The 20,254-nt window shown below is 39.1% G+C and overlaps 1 protein-coding gene across 1 annotated transcript in view; it reads right to left on the bottom strand.

Annotated features, from left to right (window-relative positions):
• NPSR1 (neuropeptide S receptor 1) overlaps positions 1–20,254 on the bottom strand; it is a 1,074,098-nt gene that overhangs the window by 504,019 nt on the left and 549,825 nt on the right. Inside the window, exon 5 of the mRNA XM_044065077.1 lies at positions 11,872–11,961. Coding sequence (XP_043921012.1) covers positions 11,872–11,961 — 90 coding nt within the window. The remainder of the gene's footprint in view (positions 1–11,871; positions 11,962–20,254) is intronic.

The following is a 20,254-nucleotide window of genomic DNA, read 5'->3' on the forward strand; positions in this document are numbered from 1 at the left end:
CCCTACTCTCTCCCTTATCTAAGATTATGGAAAGTTGTATACACAAGCAACTGCTTGACCATCTTCTCCGAAATAATTTGCTCTCTAATACCCAACATGGTTTCAGACCTTCCCACAGTGCCACCACTGCCCTCCTCTCCTTTACAGACACAATCAACAAAAATCGTAACCTTGACACACTTTCCTCTGCACTTTTCTTAGACCTGTCCAAGGCTTTTGACATGGTCAACCACCAAATAGTCATACACATTCTTCAATCTTTGTCACTTGACATCCAACCTATTAACTGGTTCAAGTCCTACTTAAATAACAGACATCAAGCAGTACTCTGGAACTCCACTCTATCTTCCCAGCTACCTGTTAACATTGGTGTCCCTCAAGGGTCCATACTGGGTACTCTTCTGTTTTCTTTATTTATCAATGACCTCCACCAAGTAGTTCCCCAAGCTACATGCATACAATACGCAGACGATTCTACACTAATTTTCTCAGCCACATCTGTATCAGATCTTCACTCCCTTAAACAACACATATTTAATTCTGTAGAAGAATGGTTTTCACAACGCTGTCTCCTACTTAACCCAAAAAAAACTAAACTCCTTCTCTTCACACCTTCCAGTAAATCTCCCAATATAGACTTTACAATAACATCTAAAAATGGCACACCTATATCAAAAGATCCTACTACGAAACTACTAGGCATTACCATTGACAACAACCTTAACTTCGATACCCATATAAGCAACACTTTGAAAACTATTAATAAAAAATAGGCTCTCTTTACAGAATCAAACCTTTCCTCACTCCAGAATCTAGAATAACTATTGCCTACTCCCACCTTATCTCTCCCCTTCTCTATGCCTCACCCATATTTACTAACTTGTCAAAAAAGAATCTTTTGAAATTTGAAAACTCCTACCACAACACAGCCAGATTTGCTACAGGTAACCCTTTCAGAACCCACCACTGTACTAATCTAAAGTAACTAGGCTGGCTTGAATTTCAGCAGCAACTAAAAATTAATCATCTAGCCATAGCCCATCAAATTCTATATCAACCTGACAAAACACCTATACTATCTGCTCTTATTTACCCCTACCATAACCTAAAGTCCCTAAGATCCGCACACAAACTTATTGTAAATATTGACAAAGCAAACAACAAGGCTGGAGATTCCCTTTTTTCTAACACTGTTGGAAAACACTGGAACCTGCTTCCCTCTGAACTTTCTACTATTCCCTCAAAATCTCTCTTTAAAAAGAAACGTAAGCTCTACCTCAAATCACAATGGTTGTACCCCTGTACTAATCCTGACTAACTCTAGCTCTTGACACCTGACTAAATTCTAGACCTTTAGAACCCTAAATCTACTTCATATTTACATCCACTGATCTATTTCTCCTTCTTACTATATATATATATATATATATATATATATATATATAAATAACAAAAAAGTTTTTTTTTTTTATTTTTTATTTTTTCTTTCCACATGTTATACCACTAGATGTACTCACATAACTGCTAATTTGTTCTTACTTTCCTTTATCCACAATTACTGTACATTACACTAGTATTCTCTCAGAATGTCACTCGTAACAATATTTTTGTAACAATATTTTTACCTTTTATGTTCTACTTACTGCATTTTTACACTTTATAACTATGTCACCAGTTACAATGCTTTCTTTTACTCTGTTATTTTCATGTATTTCTTTAATGTAAATTTATTTTAACTTTGGAGCTTATCTCCCCGGGCCTCTACTGAAAATGGACATATATCCAGCTAGACTAGCCCGGTCAACAAATGTACAATAAAAATAAAATAAAAAATATCAGGGTAATAGGTGAGTTTGGGGAGAAATTGCTCCAGAGAGTACTCATAGTAGTATGGAGAGAAATACATATCCCAGCTGACTGGAGAATAAACATTCTAGTGTCAGTGAACAAGAACAAAGTGGACATTTGCAGTTGTGGGAAGTATAAGGTATAAAACTCCAGTCACAATGCATGAAAGTTCTGGAGAGGGTGAATAATAAATGAATACACAGAGTAGTACAAAGAAAGATGGGAGATGAGCAGCTTGGACTTAGATCATCATACATCACAACTGACTCAATGTTTGCAGTGAGACAGATAATTGAGAAGAAGGTAGAAATGATAAGAAAAAGTCCAACTGGCCATTCCTAGACTTGGAGAAAGCATATGACAAGGTTCCAAGAATTCTGATTTGGGCAATCCTGTGATGGTTTGAAGTCCCAAAAACATTGGTAGAATTAGTGCAGACTATGTGCAAGGATCCAATAACACAAGTATGAATACTGTCCAGTCTCACAGAGAAGTTCCTAGAGGGAATGGGTGTGCATCAGGGTTCAGCTCTGAGCCTACTGCTGTCATACTAGTAACTGACCACATTAGATAGGAAGGGACCAATCAACAATGTTGCTGTATACAGATGAAGTATTACATGAGACTCTGAAGAAGAACATCAGCAAATGATAGGGGAATGGAATGCAAAGCTGATGGCATATGGATTGAAAATGAGTACTGATAAGGCAGTTGTAATGGCAGCAAATAACTGAAACCAGAAGAAGCTGAGAATTGAGATGGAAGGTGAAGTAGTTGTACAGGATAACAGCATCAAGTATCTGGGGGTTGTTTGAGGAGAAGAGAAGTCTGAATTAGGTCAAATCTAGACTCATAGGGGCTACAGCTAAGTGGCACAGAGCATCAGGGGTAGTATGTAACAGAATAATTACAAAGAAGCTGAAAGGTTAGAAGGGCAAAAACAGTCGTGATCATTACTACTGCATGTTGCAGAAACCTGGACATTGAAGGCAGAGCAGTTAAGGAAGCAAGTTTATGGAGATGAAGTACCTGAGATGGGTGGTAGGATGCACCGATTGCAGGGAAGGTCAAAGATTACAGGTTAAGGTAGTTTGAGCATTTGTACAGAAAAGCAGAAGACAATCTGGTGAAGAGGATTTGTAATAGACAAGAAGAAGGCAAGAGGAAATGAGGGCATCCAGCAAAGAGATGGAAGTATTTTGTAAGAGAAGACCTGTGAAGATCAGGCAAGACTGTACAAAAATATAGGAGAGTGACATGGAAAATGGGAAAAAGGGGGTTGATGATGATGACTATGATGATGGTGATGTTCTAGACTTTGAAAGTTAAGCTGTGTGGAATGCTGCAACCAACTGAGGGAGTTAGTAATACAGAGAGCAGTGGAATCATCAGTGTACTGCACTAATATGGCATCAAGAATCGTGGCATCCATGTCATTTACAAAGATACTGAACAGCATTAGTCCAAGTATTGAGCCTTATGATACCCCATATTATTGGATAGAAAAGTAAAAATTGCATGGAACAATTGTACTGCTGCTTGTCAATTAGATAGATAGCTTCTCAACTGGTGTATTATATACTAGATCCACATTAGCCATCCTTTGTAAAAGAAGTGTTTGAGTGATACTATCAAAGGCCTTAGGTAGGTTTAAGAGAATAACAGTGGTGCAAAGACCTTTGAGTTTTCTATGATTAGTAGTATTAAGGAAGGATAGTAGAACAGTTTTAATGGTAAATCCAGGCTAAAAACCACAAAGGATATTCTACAAAAGGGCCTTATAGAAATAAATGCTTGGTACCAGATCCATGGGCTCCAGCTTAATTCCAAGAAATGTATAGTTATCCCCTTTGGGAAAAAACATGTCCAAATGAATTACCACATAGGTGGCAGTATACTAAACACTGAAAGTGTGATGAGAGACTTAGGGACACAGGTGGACAGTGGTCTCACCTTCGATAACCACATCACCACAACAGTCAGGAAATCCTATGTGGCACACCTCATCACTAAGGGCTTTTCATCTAGAAAAAAGGAGGTCATTGTCCCACTGTATTCATCCCTCATTAGGCCCATTATAGAGTACAATGCCCCATTTGGAATATACCTCACAAGACATCTGCAACAGCTGGAAAGGCCACAGAAATACCTCACTAAAAGAATCACAGGCCTAAAGCAGATGCCCTATACTGACCATCTAAAAAACTCTAGCTATACTCTGTGGCATATCATCTACTCAGTGGTGATTTCTGCTTAACATACAAGGCCATGTCAAACCCTGAGCTGCTGGACATGCTCCACTTAAGGAAATCCCAATCCCGCAGAGCCACACGCTCCAGGGATCTAAACCTTGTCATCACAAAGAACAAAATATCCTGGAGGGATAGGTTCCCTGACCCAGAGACTACTCATACTGGAATAGACTGCCCATAAATGTCAAGCAGAGCACCTCATTGGCCCTCTTCAAAAGGAACCTTGATGATTGGATGGGAGATAGGAAATTCACCCCGGGGGGTCACGTCAACCACGCTGCTAGACAGGGGTCCAGGGAAGTAAATATTGTGGGAAGAAATATCCAGAGAATTGTGTTGGCTAGGCTTGTATAGGCCCTAGGGCCAATAGCCTAGTACCAACCTATGAACCTATGTGTTGGTGATAAAAAATTATTTATATGGTGATATAACAGCTGATTTTGTATAAATTTTCAAGAATTTTAGAGATAGGGGATAGCATGGCAAAAAAATATGAAATGAATTGTGTAGTCCTCCTTTTTGAAGAGGCATTATATAGTATTGTTTCCATAGGACTGGAACAAGATTTACTTATGAACATAAGATTCACTTACCAACATAAGTAATGGAATAGGATATGCTATTGTATTATCTGTAATTTGCAGACATTCAGATGGAAAGTCAAGAGTTACTGAAGCAGGTTTCAGCTTTTACAGCAACCTTTTTACTTGAGTGATGTTTACTTGCCGAAGGTCCAGTCTACCAGTCAGGTCTTATGAGGTGCTGCTGCTTGGTATGAAGTTACTGTTTTGCATAAAATAGTTAGCTGTGTCTATGAAACACTTGCTGAAAGTGAAAGCAATGTTAATATCACTTTGAAGAAATGGACTGTGTTTGCCCTGGCTGAGTTAAGAAGTTTATTAACATTTGCTCAGTACTGATTGAGATTATTTTGATGCTAGAAGAGTTGTTGCTTATAGAAAATCTATTTGTTTTTCTTTGTGGTCTACATAACCTGATATCCAAGTATGTTGCAATGCTGCCTAGATTGCATTGTTTTGAGAGCTTTTTTTTTGTGTTTCTAAGTTTTGTCCCTGATTGACATTAATTCCTTAATTTCTGTTGATACCCAAGTGGCAGTAATGGATTTAACATTTTCTTATCTATGGGTACAATCGATTTGAGGATATTTAGGAACGTGTGATTAAAGTAGTTGATAGTCTCATATGGGGCAGATATTTTAGAGGGTGCCATTTGCATTGCTTTAGAAATCCATTAACAGTGTTCTGATGGAAATACTTTTTGTCTCACACCTACTTAAAAATGACATTTTTATTAATTTTTTGCTGTCCCCAGATAAAAAAAAAAAAAAGAAAAACAACAATAACAACCCCCCCCCCACCAAAGGTTGGATGACTGTCAATGAGGGTGTTCGGTGAGGTACCTGAAGAGAATGCGAGTAGTTTGAGTTGCTAGTTTCCAATGAATAATGGTTTCTCTTCCAGTCCTTTCATCTGTTCTGGTAGTATCAGCTGTTATTATTTGTGTGAAACTGAAGAGGTTAACATTTGGTAAAGATGGAACATTTTTGTTATTGTCCTATTCTATGTTTACATCACTCAGAACAAGGGTATTTTTTTGTTAGAAGAGGTCTAGGATAAAATATCTTTACAGAACTATTCTTATTGTTTGGGTACGGTAATATATAAGTGACTGCTTTGTTGTGTGTATTATTATTTATAATTAAGTTAATGAGTAAGATTTCAGATGAGTCAAATGTTAGTATAGTGAAGTCAGTGTTAAGAAGTTTGAGTTGTTTTGAGTATAATATGCATAGCCCTCCACCACATTTGGTAATTCTATCTGCTCTAATGTTATATCCTGGGAAGAGTATCTCTCCATCAGATGTACTTTTCTGTTTTTTTAACCAAGCCTTTGTGATAGATAGAATATCTGGTTTATGATGATGGATACAGCTATGGAGCTCTGTTATTTTACTACTGATGCTTTGAATATTTGTGAAATATTTGTATTCCGTGAGCTGGCTGGGGGTATCATAGAGTTCAGAATTATAGGCGGTAGGCTGAGAGATATGTTCAATGTGATCTCATAGTAATAAATATAGTGCCAGTAATGAACAGTGGCACAGATGTCTTTAAATGTTTTTGTGGTATAATTCACCTTGTTTTTGCTGAAAATTTATGGAGAGAGAGAGAGAGAGAGATGGAGATATGTGAAGGTACAGTAGTTTAGATATTTTCTCTTGTACAGCTGAACATTAGGTAATAAAGAAATGTTGAGATGTTTTACTGATAGAGTTGAAGTAAGGTTGTATTATAGGGAAATAATATTGTGTAACATAAGTTAACAAGAGTGGTAAGAGTAACAGTGTAAGAGTAAGATTGTGCAGTATGAGCACTGATTTTGTACTAGTGCGAGGCACAGGCTAGTATAGCTAAGGCAGCTTGTTTGTTGGAGGACAGGAAGTATGTAAGATGTAGTTACTGGATAAATAATGGGCAAAAGGATTTGGTGGACGTGTATTCCTGCATAGAACCGTAATCCTCTGTCAGATTGCTAGGTGTACTTCTACTTCTATTCTTGTTAGAAATAGGGTGTGAACTTAGAAACTCCTCCTCTTATCACTGCATTTATACTTTTATTCCCTATACAGGTGGACTCACCTCAGGGTAAAGCAGGCTATAAGTGAGTAGGCAGCAGAACCAGTCTCTGTGCACTTATATACCATATCCCATTTCAATCATTACCTGAACAAGTGCACAAGTCCAGTATGGCCAAGGACTGTTATAGGTTTGCATAGTATTAAATTACCTAGGCTTTAAAGAAGAGTTGACTGTTTGAATACACTCAGTAGGTAGCCATTGAACTAACTCACAAAATGAAAGGGGGTATTCAATAGCCATAATGCATAGCATCCAAGAGCCTTTATAGTTTAAAGAGCTACTGTCACTTTATGCAAGCTGGCAAACTGTAAAATGGCAATACTAAGTCTATAATAAACAGGCTGTGATTGGGTTAAGGGAAACAGCTAAAAGGGCACACAGTAGAAGCTTGCACATAATATACTAAAGTAAAGTGTAGGTAACAAGTAACTTTTATGAGGAGTATTATTTTGCAAGATGAAATTATCTATGGCAATATTTTAGACACCTGAGTTTTGTTTGGTGTATTGTGTTTCAAACCTGCCTTTAAACTGTTAGCTGTTTTCTCATTCTAGCGTGAAAACAGCAATCATCAAAGATTTACTTTCATAATCCTGAAGCCTGCAATCTTTAAAATCAAAGGGGTTTTCAAATATAAATTCTTGCTGAAGGTTTTGGGCATCAGAGGGGGACTTGGCAAAAACTTCCAGTTTACAGTTGTCTGCAAACTTGATAAGCCAGAGGTCTTGGTTCACAGTATAGAGATCAGAAAAGTAAATGCTGAACAAAAGAGATTCCAGCACTGAGTCCTGAGGGACACAATTCATTACCCTCATATTCTGTAATGAGACACCTGCTACTGGGTTCTGTCTTTTAGTTAATTTGCCATCCATCTTACTACATAGATATGCATTCATAATGCATTAAGCTTATTAGCTATGCTAGCATGGGGGAGTGGTGGCAAATGCCTTGGTTAGGTCAAGGCAGTGCAGTACTTAACACATTTCACACCTGTAGATTAAATTTTTTTAACAACCACCCCAAGCAGAGATTTGTTTAACACATACCCCCTCCTCTATGACAGTTGTTTTCAGTAATAATCATGAAATGAAACAAAATAATGGCCAGAAGACAAAACAATGAAGTGTTCTTTTTATTGAACTTGGTATATATAATGATGTCAGTAAAATAAATGAAACTATTACAGTAAATACAAGTAAAAAATTACATTATCGCATTCTTGACAAAGGAAAAACGTACTCCTATAAATTGGTTTGTAGCAGTATAAAACATTACAATTTCTGTTTTTAAGCTATAATATCTGCAAATTTATGAATGACTTTGTCAGAATGTATCTTCATTGCATGTTCATGCTCAATGGACAGTATAGCCAAATTTGTCAATTTAGCTTTATTCACAGTTGATTGACGAACACCTTTAATTAGTTTTAATTTCAAGTGGACTTTCAAAGTATTAAGAAACATGTGCTGAATACTTAGCCGTGGCCCTTGACTATAGCACTCAACTGTCCAGATTTTGGCATGTCCAGATTTTCACCTCATGAAATTTGTGTTTTTCTGGCAAATCAGTGAGGATTAAACTCATTACAATACATTTGTCTTTCAGACTTCAATTCCTTCAGAAAATGCATACTAATTTAAATCCTGTTATTCTAGTAACTTTCTAAGTTTAAACTTTATAAGACCAATATTTAAAACCTGCTCCGATTGTTGGGCTTTTGTCCCCATTATTTTAGGCTGTGTCTAGATTTCTTATCCTAAGAGGTTGAGGGGTATGACCCCCAACACTGATCTTTTGAGGGACAGAGACATATGGTACCTTTTTCAATGACCAAGAAGATACTAATAATATAAATTTGTAGGGTGTGGAAAGCTCGACCCAACATTGGGGATGCAGGTGAGGCTGGAGCCTGCCCCACCACTGCAAAAAAACACTTACATTTCAGTGAGCCCATTAATCAGGGGTTTAATCTTTGGAGATTCATAGTAGAATGATTTACTGTATCCTTGTTTTAAAAAAGTCAAGAAGAATATACATTAATATTATGCTTGGCTTTGCACCACTGCTGCCTATCAGGCAGTGTAGCTGCATTGTTTGTTTTGTTTCTAGAAATATCCGATCCCTTCAGTAGTTTGTCCATGCATGTACAAGTATTTCACTGGCATCAAAATGAAACATTTCCCCCAACTATCCCTTCAGTAGTTTTTCTCATGCATGCACAAGCAACAAAATAAATAATTTCCCCCAAGACCCTTCCAGTAGTTTGTCCATGTATGCACAAGCACTAGAATGAAACATTTCCCCCCAAAAATCCCTTCAGCAGTTTGTCTATGTTTTTGTTAATAATTAATCTTTATGAAAAGGTAGTCTCAAGTGATAGCAAAAGTACCATGTTTATTTCCTGAAGAGCAAAATAAGTGATTTGACAAGCTTTGCTGTTCGTATACCACATTGTAAGACTGCCTCTTAGTGAAAACTTCAGTAGTAGTTTCAGTTAACGTTCATTCTGCTTAGACTCCTAATGTCAACACTCATTTTGTGGTTTGCAGATATGAAAGCCATATGAAGCTTTTTTTCATTTCTAGTGCCATTTATTTACCTTTAATCATCTATACCAGAGGAAATGTCATTATTTTCACTTCAGTAGATCAAATTTTTGGAAAATGAAACTTTATATGGCTGCAACCCTTTGATCAACTTTCTGAAAATTCAGTATTTTGTACAGAAAATTCGGTACAGTGGGGACTGGAGAATTTATACTTCTATCACTGTAGTGTGATGTCAGAGTTTGTGTATATAATTTGTAGGGGAAGGGGGTTGGACAGGGTGCAGGGGGGACTTGCCTCCCCTGTAAAAACACAGACTTGTGGTGTTTTTCATATTACAGAACATCAATCATATGGTCTCAAACACATGCAGTTCAACTTTCCATAATATTGATGTTATAATGTAGACCCCATTTTGGTATATATTACACCAATGTTATAATTCAGACCCTATTTTGGCATATACCCCTTTTCCAGGAACTGTGTGATGTATATATTTAGAAAAATGGCACCACAAACAAATGATAAACTGCCTTAAGGTTTAAACATTAGATTGATCTATCCCCAAATGAATAGCTTTTTATTTCAAAGTAATTTGATCTAAATGTAGTCTTTGCACAGAGTCTTTATTTCTTAGTGTTGAAACTGCTATTAAAATGATGATATCACCATAAATTACGTGTGAGTAAGGATAACATAGTATTTCGTAAGGTGAAAATAAATTATCTTTGGCAGTATTTTAGATGCCCTGAGTTCTGTTTGGTGTATTGTGTTTCAAATCTGCCTTTAAACTGTTTGTGGTTTTCTCACTAGCTTGAGAAAAGTGATGTCATCCAAGGTTTACTATCAGAATCCTGAAGCCCGCAATCTTTAAAATCATAATCCTAAGACCATAATATTGAAAGACCAAAATGCTGAAGATCACAATGTCTAAAAATCTCAAACACAGAATCCCCCAACTAATGTGAACCCAGGAATGAGTACCAACATGGGTCCTGCAGGGGGTCAAGTCCAGGAGTTCAATAACATGAACTAATGTACTGTAGGTGCACTATATTACCTGTATCATTTTAGGAACATTATTTTCTTTGTGTTGGAAGTAATGAAGAAACATAGCTATTTTGGTGACATATGGCTGCATTTAGGTATAAGCATTTTGTTGCCTTCATTTGTTTATTATCCTGCTGTAGTATTTACTTAGAACTTTCCTCCCACAACATCCACTGAAGTGGACTGATTGCCCACTACATTGTGTGGGGAGCATAGCTGGATATAAATACACTCTGATGACATTCCTGGATGCTGATCTGATAACAGTATTAACATATAGTTTTCTTGGCATGACGTTGTCCCCACTACATGCACTCAATGTCACTGGCTAGTATATGTAGAAAGGTTAATTACTGCAAATGCTGCATGCTAGGGCTTGAGTACCATTTGCTCCACATAAAGGCCATCAGTGGTAGTTGTTTTATGTAGATGAGGTTTTATAGTGCAAACAATCCCACCCCAGCAAAAACATGTGCACACAGCAACTGTCTGGCAAAACAAATCACTGGTTATGCTCAACAGATTCTGTTTGATCAAGCAAACTGATTGAGGATTGGCATAATGGTTAAGGTGTTTACTTCACAGGCACAAGGTAAAGGGTTTGATCCTCACCTTAGGGAAATTGGCTAGGCTTAAAATGGCCTGCTAGAGCAGTTAGCCTATTACTTGTCTGTGAACTGCTGTATATGGCACCATACACTGCACTATGGGTTATTAAAGTTGGTCATTATACAGCTCAATAGCATGTTGCTATGGTAGCAGAGAGGTGTTATGTGGAGTAACAGCCATATATGTAAAAGAAACCTCAATAAAACTATTTGAGCATTGTTTCATGCAGTATAGATGTAAGTGGAATAGCATGCTGTGTTGTACTATTATGCAAATAGAAGTACATGGGGTAAGTGGAATAGTATCACAGGTAATACTAGTATACAAAAAGAAATACAATATTTGCTTATCTTGAATAGAGTACAAATTCCCCTGTGCTATATTTCCTGCTGCATTCCTTAATCAAATGGGTAACGTCAGTACATTTTGTGGGGATCTGTCTGCATAACTCATTTTTCTGATATACCACTGTGCAACAGGAGCTAGCAGAAAACAAGCTAAGCATTAAGATTAACTAAGACTCCTTGCCTTGGAATAACAGACTGCCATATTTGTCCTTGTGCAAGATGCAAACTGCTTTGTATCTTGTGTAAGGGCTTCATGAATCCTAGTCTTGGCTAGTTATGTATATAGGGGATTCTTGCTTTAGCAGTAAGATAATATGGCAGCTATCTTGTATGTAATACTTTATAAAAATGGGGCTGATTTTTGCCCCATGAATAAACCTGAGATTTACTCATAGAGAGAAGAAATCCTAATTAATCTGAGCTACCTTTTTATTGAAGTATAGTCATACATTACATATTCAACACATATGCCACTGCAGCTGAAATCCCAGTTTACCATTCACATGTTGCTTACTGACTTTTTGACATCTCAGGCTATTAAAATGCAAGATCTTACCAAGAATGACTACGATACTGTACTTGATAGCTTTTATTTTGGCTTTGGTTATGGCACTACGATGGGGATACTTCGTAGAGTAAGTGCTATCTGAAAAAAAAATAGAAACAAACAGTCACATCATGAACATATTAAAAGTTACTGTAGATTTACCTACAATATATCATTCCTGCGTTAGAGTAAACTGTTCAATTTTATGCATACAAAATCCTGTATGTCATAAAATAACAAAAGGTATAACAGGCTAAAAGTATAAAGTATGAAGTTACTTCAGGCCTGAGAAACAATATACTTTCCAGAAATAAAAGCCTTGAACTAACTAATAAAAAGCACAACATAGATTAATATTATTTGCTGGTAAAAAAATCTAATAAAGTTATGTTCTTATGATGCTTGCAAAGTTTACTTTCATTTGTCTGATTTAGAAAAGCAATCATAGTTCCACCTTTAGCGTCTACAAAACAATATTTTTTGGGAAAAATTAGTTATTGCACAAAGAATTTTATCTTCCTTTCAGCTTTTCCCAGTTAGGGGTCGCCACAATAGATCACCTGTCCACTCATGATTGGCAGTGGAGTTTTATGGTGTCAAGTTGCCAGCCCGGCGCACAACCTTCCACAGAAGACACACACACACACACACACACACACACACACACACACACACACACACACACACACACACACACACACACACACACACACACACACACACCTAGGGCCAATTTAGAGTGTCCGCTCTGCCTACAGCATGTCTTTGGGATGTGGGAGGAAACCGGAGCACCTGGAGAAAACCCACATGACCACAGGGAGGATATGCAGACTCCGCACAGAAGGCACCTCAGCTGAGGACTGAACCAGAGAACATCTTGCTGTGAAGTGGCAATGCTAACTGCTGCACCACCACGGCCGCCCGCACAAATAATTATATGAAGTTATTTAAGTAGTATAAAACTTGTCTGATTGTTGATAGCAGAAAACAGTCAGCTGTTCCAGTGGAAATTTCTGTGTACAGAAAACTAATTTAGTAACCCTAACATAAAACACATCTTTAATAGAAAAGTAAAAATTATGAACTTCCTTCAAACAAGTGAAGCACACAGCACATGTAAACAGCTGTGATCAGTAAAAGGGCACCCTTATTTTATGCAACTGCTGTTTATAATGTTTTGTGCAGATTCCTCTTCAATAAAACATACCCTTAGCTCTGCGTTTAAAGTTATATAGCCCTATTGTCATGATGCCCACATCTGGTTACTTAGTCACATTGAGTGGTAGTATGAATATCATCAGGGTACACCAGCATTCCAATAAAAACTGTAAGTTTTGTTCTGTACAAAATGACAGCTCACCAAAAATGTTTGCTCGTTAAGAACCAGTTCTGTCATCATGAATAGACTGGGCACTGATGCTAGATTCAATACATTATGGGAAGCAGTACTTCTTCAAATAACAGTGACTGGAGAATAGCAACAGTCATCCCTCTGCACAAAGGGGGCCATCTACAGACCCTGGAAACCACAGACTCATAAATCTCAGTAGTCTCATATGTAAAACCATGGAAAGAATTATCATGGAAATGATCAATAATGATACAGTAAACCTCCAGACACTGGACCCAGCCCAGTTTGGTTTCGTCAAGGGCAGGTCATGCCTACTCAACCTGGTGGACATCTTTGCAAAGGTCACCAAGGCAATGGATGAGAGCAAAATGGTTCACACTGCCTACCTTGACCCGGCCAAGGTATTTGACACAATAGTCCACTCAGGCATTGTTGACAAAATCAAGAGGTTAGATACAAACCTTTATATCACCTGGTGGATAGCTAACTGGCTCACAGACAGGACCCTGAAAAATATACTTGGGGGAGTCCACCTCTACAAAGAGGACAGTCACAAGGGGGGCTCCCTCAGGGATTGGTCTTGGGACAACTCCTTTTTGGCATTTATTTCTCTGAAGTTAAGGCCAGTGTCAATGGCCTCTGACTGACTAAATTGGAAGATGATTGCAAATTAGGAGCTGTCATTGAATCCCACACCAACACAAATGTTCTCCAGGTAGGGCTGACACAGACAAACAACTGGTGTCAGAGCCATGGACTAAAATGAAATGCCAAGAAATGTATAATAATATCCTTCAGGAAGTCATCCGCCCCTGGAGGGTGGCCTAATGGTTAAGGTGTTTGACTTACAAACACAAGGTACAGGGTTTAAATCTCACAGGGGATAACTGGCTAGGCTTAAAATGGCTCGAAAGGGCAGTTAGCCTAGTACTAGCCTATGAACCTATGAACCTATGGTAACTATAATATTGATAACACACTCCTTAGGGCTCATCCAGTAGTCATGGACTTAGGGACACACATAGACAATAATCAATCCTTTGTCCATCACATGTCTATAGTAGTGAGGAAATCATTCTATGTTGTGCAACCTATAAACAAAGGTATGGTAATCTAGGTCTCAGTAAGTCATTGTTCCACTGTATTTGGCATTCATCAGACCTATCATTGAGCACAATTCCCCCCTTTGTTATGTACCTAACTAAGTATATCCAACAAATGGAATATCCACAGAGGTTCCTCAGTAAAAGAATATAGGGTGTAAGTAACATGTCCTCTGCAACTGCCTCACAGCCCTATCCCTGTATTCTGTCTCTTACAGGCTATCGAGGGGAGCTCTATGCCTGGCATACAAGGCATTATCAAACCACACTCTGATGGATCTCCTGCATATCCTCAAAATAAACAGCACTAGAATTAGCCATTCTAAAGACTTAAGCCTTACCTGTGATATAAATAGGACCTGCTGGAGAGATAGTTATGTATCCCAGAGGCTACCCCGTCTCTGGAACAGGCTCTCCATTCATTGCGTCCCTAACCCAATTCAAGTATAACTTGGAAAACTGGATGGGGAAAGGAAAATGTAATATGTAAATATGAAGGTGGAAGTGAGGTGGATAACCTGGGCCGACATCAAGGAAGTCAATGATAAATTAGGATGCATGTGTACAGTACACAGGGTGGTGTCAAAGCCAACCCAAAATACATTTAAACAAATGGTAAATGTATGTCACATGGGCAGACTATAATGCTGATGTCCACAAAAATGGCATGTATAAATCACACATACAGAATAATGTGCGATCAAGTAACATCAACAAGCATAGGTAAGCAAGCTAAGAATTTTAATCACATATGTATATTCTGTCATTCCAGTTTTGAATAAACAACCACAGGTGGATGTCATGCGCCCTGCTTATTACTGAGCAGAGGACACTCCTGTGAGCATCATTGCAACACATAAACAATGTCAGGGAATGCCCACATGCCAAAGGATTTATTTATTTATTTATTTTATTTATTTATTAACATTCAATTAACAGGAAAGTCGAACTAGGTAGAAGCCCATTTTCAACAGAAGCATGGGGAGAAAATTTCCAAATTATTACAAAGTATTTTAAGAATGATAATTTTACAATCTTTAAAATAAAGCAAAAGCATTTGCAGTTCAAATAATTATATCAAATTAGAGATAAGTACATTGCTTAAGAATCAATACAAGGTATATGGCAATCATTTCATATTTAGAGAAATTTTAGACAGTTTGTAGAGAAATTAAAGGTAAGTTAGTCTAATACAAATAGGAATTGCAATATGAAGTGAGGGAAAATAGGCTTATGGTATATTTAGATAGAAAGCAAGGGAAGAGAGTTAGATAGCAGTAAGAAAGTAAGTGAAGAAGGGAGAGTAAGGAGGTATAAGGAATGAAAAAGTGCTTGTTTACATGGTGTTCCAGTATGGCTTGGACTATGTGCAGAGACATGTACAATCATCAGTTAATGTGCAAAATATTGCTGGAAGGTGTGAACTTATGTGAATAAGGAATGGATGTGGAAATGTAACACAGAGCAAACACGGCATAATGTACTGTGACTGAATAAATTATCCTTACCATGGTGTATACATTAATGTTAAACTGGTGTTCAGTACAGTCAGAAAAGGAGGACTGCCCATAGATATGGCATGCCAGTATATGACCCACATGACATCATCATTGCCAACACATGGCACACAACAACTCATCATGCCAGTGGGACAGCATGACAACTGCCATCCAAAACACATGGGAAATGACATGTCCTTTTGTTGCATATACATGATATGCAACAGGAGGACATGCACGTGCAACAAAGAGGGAGTGAGGGTGGCAGGGATGGCATAATGGTTAAGGTGATTACCTTATTAACAGAAGGTGCAGGGTTTGATTCTCACGTGGGGTAATCAGCTAGGCTTAAAATGGCCCACAAGGGCAGTTAGCCTAGTACTAACCTATGAACCTAAAAGGACATGTCATTGTAATGCACATACATGCTATGATAATACAGAAATCCTAATCATACCACAATGGTAGTGCACAAGTAACTGATTTGTCTGCAGTTAAAAGCATTCTGTATCTTTACAAATCTTTATCTGTTTGTGCTTTCTCTAGTGCTAATGTCTGTAGGCTATTGTCTCTACCCGCCCTCGTCCCTACCCGCCCTCCCAGTTGGTGTCTTGCTCTTATACTTGGTGGCTTTGCAGTTGCCCGCCCCTACTGTAAATCTGATCTGTGACACTCCTCCAAGTCTAGTGTCATTAGCTCATTGCCTTAATATTGCTACAACTCAGGTGCTCTAGGTTGCACTGCATCTGAAGTGTTTGTGTGTTTTAGCTGCTTTTCTGTATATATAGACTTCCCTGCTTCTTTAACTAAATAAGCTCTGCAAAGGTGTTTTATTGCATTCCGGCCTGTATTTTTGAGTGTTTTGCACTTTTAAAGTTTGTTTTTGCTTAGTTTAACTGGCAGGCTACACACTCAAGTGTGCTAGCCGAATTAAAGCATTTACTGTGTTTCTGTACCTAATTTCTGCTACTATGTAAAAAAAAAAAAAAATTCCTTGTTTCCCGCCTATACTGAACTAGAATAGTCCAGTCTTCAGGTATTGCTGATCTCTGGGCTGTATATCCTTATTTGGATAGGAGGAAGCTTCTTTGTTCACCAGTGAGAGTGGGGAGCTCTGAGCAGCCTATCTGTCCCTTGAGGAGTGGTTCCAGCCCAGTGACCTGTAGCTTATTGGCCGTTTTGGGCCACTTCCTGTCTCTTTCTAACCCCTACTTTAAAGCCAGCTTTAGTGCGTTTTTGTGCTTGTAATTTAAAGTTTGTCCTGTTTGTTGCATTTACCTGTTGAGGCTACACACTCAAGTGCGCTAGCCTGTGTTACATATTTATTGCATTTTTCTGCTGTTTGTTTCAAAAATTATCCTTGTTTCCCATCTTTCCTGACCTAGAGTAGTCCAAATACAGGCTTTGCTGTATTCTGGACTTTTGGAAAGTTCCTGTGTTGCCCATTTCCTTTCTTGGATAAAGGGAGGCTTCTTTGTTCACCAGTGGCAGTGGGGAGCTTGGAGCAGCCTATCTATCCCTGGAGGAGTGTTCCCAGCACAAGAATCTGGTAGTTCCTGTGTTGCCCATTTCCTTTCTTGGATAAAGGGAGGCTTCTTTGTTCACCAGTGGCAGTGGGGAGCTTGGAGCAGCCTATCTATCCCTGGAGGAGTGTTCTCAACACAAGAATCTGGTAGTCTATTGGCCGTTTTGGGCCAATTTTTAGCTCTTTCAAGTCCCCCTGTATAAAACCCACTTTGGCGCGGTTTTTGCGCTTGTTACTATTCAGCCAAGCTCCTTGTGGTCCTGCAGAGTGGTGCTAGCAGCAGAGAGGCTAAAAGAGCGACTGCTAACCTGATAAAAGTGTTTGTTTTCCTGCTACTACCTGGGCGACTGTCCGATCTAGCTAAATTGCAAGTGTTTCTGCTTCGTGAACTGTTTTAAACTGTTTAAAGTTGTTTTTGCTCCTGCACTTTTAAAGTTTGTCCTGTTTGTTGCTTTTACCTGTTGAGGCTATACACTCAAGTGTGCTAGCCTGTGTTACATATTTATTGCATTTTCCTTCTGTTTGTTACAAAAAAAAATATCCTAGTTTCCCTTCTTTCCTGACCTTGAGTAGTCCAAATACAGGCTTTGCTGTATTCTGGACTTTTGGAAAGTTCCTGTGTTGCCCATTTCCTTTCTTGGATAAAGGGAGGCTTCTTTGTTCACCAGTGGCAGTGGGGAGCTTGGAGCAGCCTATCTATCCCTGGAGGAGTGTTCCCAACACAAGAATCTGGTAGTCTATTGGCCGTTTTGGGCCAATTTCTAGCTCTTTTGTCCCCCTGTATAAAACCTGCTTTAGCGCGGCTTTGTGCGATTTTGCGCATAGCGCAGCATCGGGCAGCGCCACTTAATTGGGTTTAAAACATTCTCGGCTCCACAAAGTCTGCTCTTCACTTTTTCCCTTAGAACTGATCTAGTTCTCATAATAAACACCCTATTCCCACTCTAAAGCCTGGCACTTGCTCACTAAAGCAATTATATAAGTCAGCACTAAAAAATTAAAAGCACTACACCCTCACAAACTCCCCTTGAGTACTTTGTTCCCCATTGGCCCTTTTTTCAATTATAAAGGAATTCCCAATACTATTCTAACATGTCCAAAGGTCAGTTGTCAATCTCCTCTCTGGTCCAGCTGGTGAATCTGGGAATCTTGAGGCAATGTTACAACTGCCTCATGTACACAGACAACCCTCTCCTCCTCCCAACAAATTCCAACACATGTGAGAGATGCAACCATATAGCCAAACTGGAGGCTAAGCTCTCTCAACTCAGTACTGGCATAACCAGTCAGGAGGAGAAGGAAACCACACTCACTACAATTCCAGTCTCACATAGACCTACCACGACAGCAAACCAAACACATAAACACTCAAAAACATACTCGGAGGCTCTAAATAAAAATCTGCCTAAGCAGCAGAGACCTCCAAAGCAGACACCCAAGCAACCGCTACCCCAAAACAAAACACAGGCAACACATAGCTTACAAAGCCAGTGTGCTGAACAGTCACAGCCCTTAAGACTAAACAACACACCTGATACACTTGTAATAGGTGACTATCGTCAGGCACACTGACGTCCCGCTCACCAGGCTAAACAAGGAGAAGGTCACGGTGAGCTGCCTGTCGGGCGCTAGGATTTGCCACATAACACAAGCACTCAGGTCACTCCAAGGCAAGTACAAATATGACTCAGTCATTGTCCATGCTGGTGTGAATGACCTGAGATGTGCCTCCCTGGACTACATGAAAAGAGACATAGAGGAGCTCTCTGAGCATGTAGCCCAGGCCGGTATGACCCTGACCTTGAGTAGCATCTTACCCTCACCAAGAATGATGCCACAATATGAAGACAAGATGATCAATTTCAACAATTGGCTTAAGTATTGGTGTCATTCAAAGGGGATACAATGCCTGTCTGCCTGGGATGACATGCTCGACAAGCCACGATGCTTTGCTAGGGATGGCTTGCACCTGTCACCCTGGGCTTTGGATATTGGCAAAGGCTCTTGCCACGCCATAGTGCCTTTTTAGGCAAGGCTCAAAAGACAAACCCACCTCCATAGGTATCACAAGGGATAAGAAACTAAGAGTAATGCTACTCAATGCCAGAAGTCTAAACCTCAAGATGCATGCACTCAAAACTCTCCTTAGCATGGAGAACATCGATATCTGTGCAGTAACAGAAACCTGATTCAAGGCTCCCGAGAGCACCCCAGCACTACCAGGTTATACCTCATACCATGTTTTTTGGCCCCAAAACTTGGACCAAACCACAAAAGGAGGGGGAGTATCAATATTTGTCAAAGATACCCACACCTCCAGGTTGGTGGCACAGCATGAAGCATCAGAGACTATCCATGTGCAACTAACAGTGGGTAAAACTGCCTTCCAGTTTATAGCCTGCTACAGACCACCCTTCCAAACCCAGGAACCCCACTCAGCCTTCCTGAAAACAATGGAAAATATGAAGGTCTCTCCTAACACCATTATATTGGGTGACTTCAACTACCCTAACATAGACTGGGAGCATCACTCTAGCTCCAACACCCTAGCCCAAAGGTTCCTAGAATTTATAAACTCAAATGCTATGGAACAACTTGTTGACACTCCCACAAGAGGGGAAAACATACTGGACCTGATCATCACCAACATGGGGACTCTATGCTCCAGACCAGAAGTGTATCCCTCACTGGTAAGATCAGACCATAAACTAATCTCACTAGATATTCACATCCTGACCCCAGCCCCTGCCCAGAAAACCACAGTGAAAAACTTCTCTAAAGCAAATTTCACACTCCTCAAAACCGAGGTGGAATCCTTCAAAGCCCCCGAGCCTGTGGAAAATATGGCCCAGACCGCAGAATCCTTTATAAACGCATTCTATGAACACCTTCGGGAATGCATGGATCATGCAAT

This window comes from Protopterus annectens, chromosome 3.part0 (genome assembly GCF_019279795.1).
Source record: "Protopterus annectens isolate FY-2018-M chromosome 3.part0, PAN1.0, whole genome shotgun sequence".
Classification (NCBI taxonomy): domain Eukaryota; kingdom Metazoa; phylum Chordata; order Ceratodontiformes; family Protopteridae; genus Protopterus; species Protopterus annectens.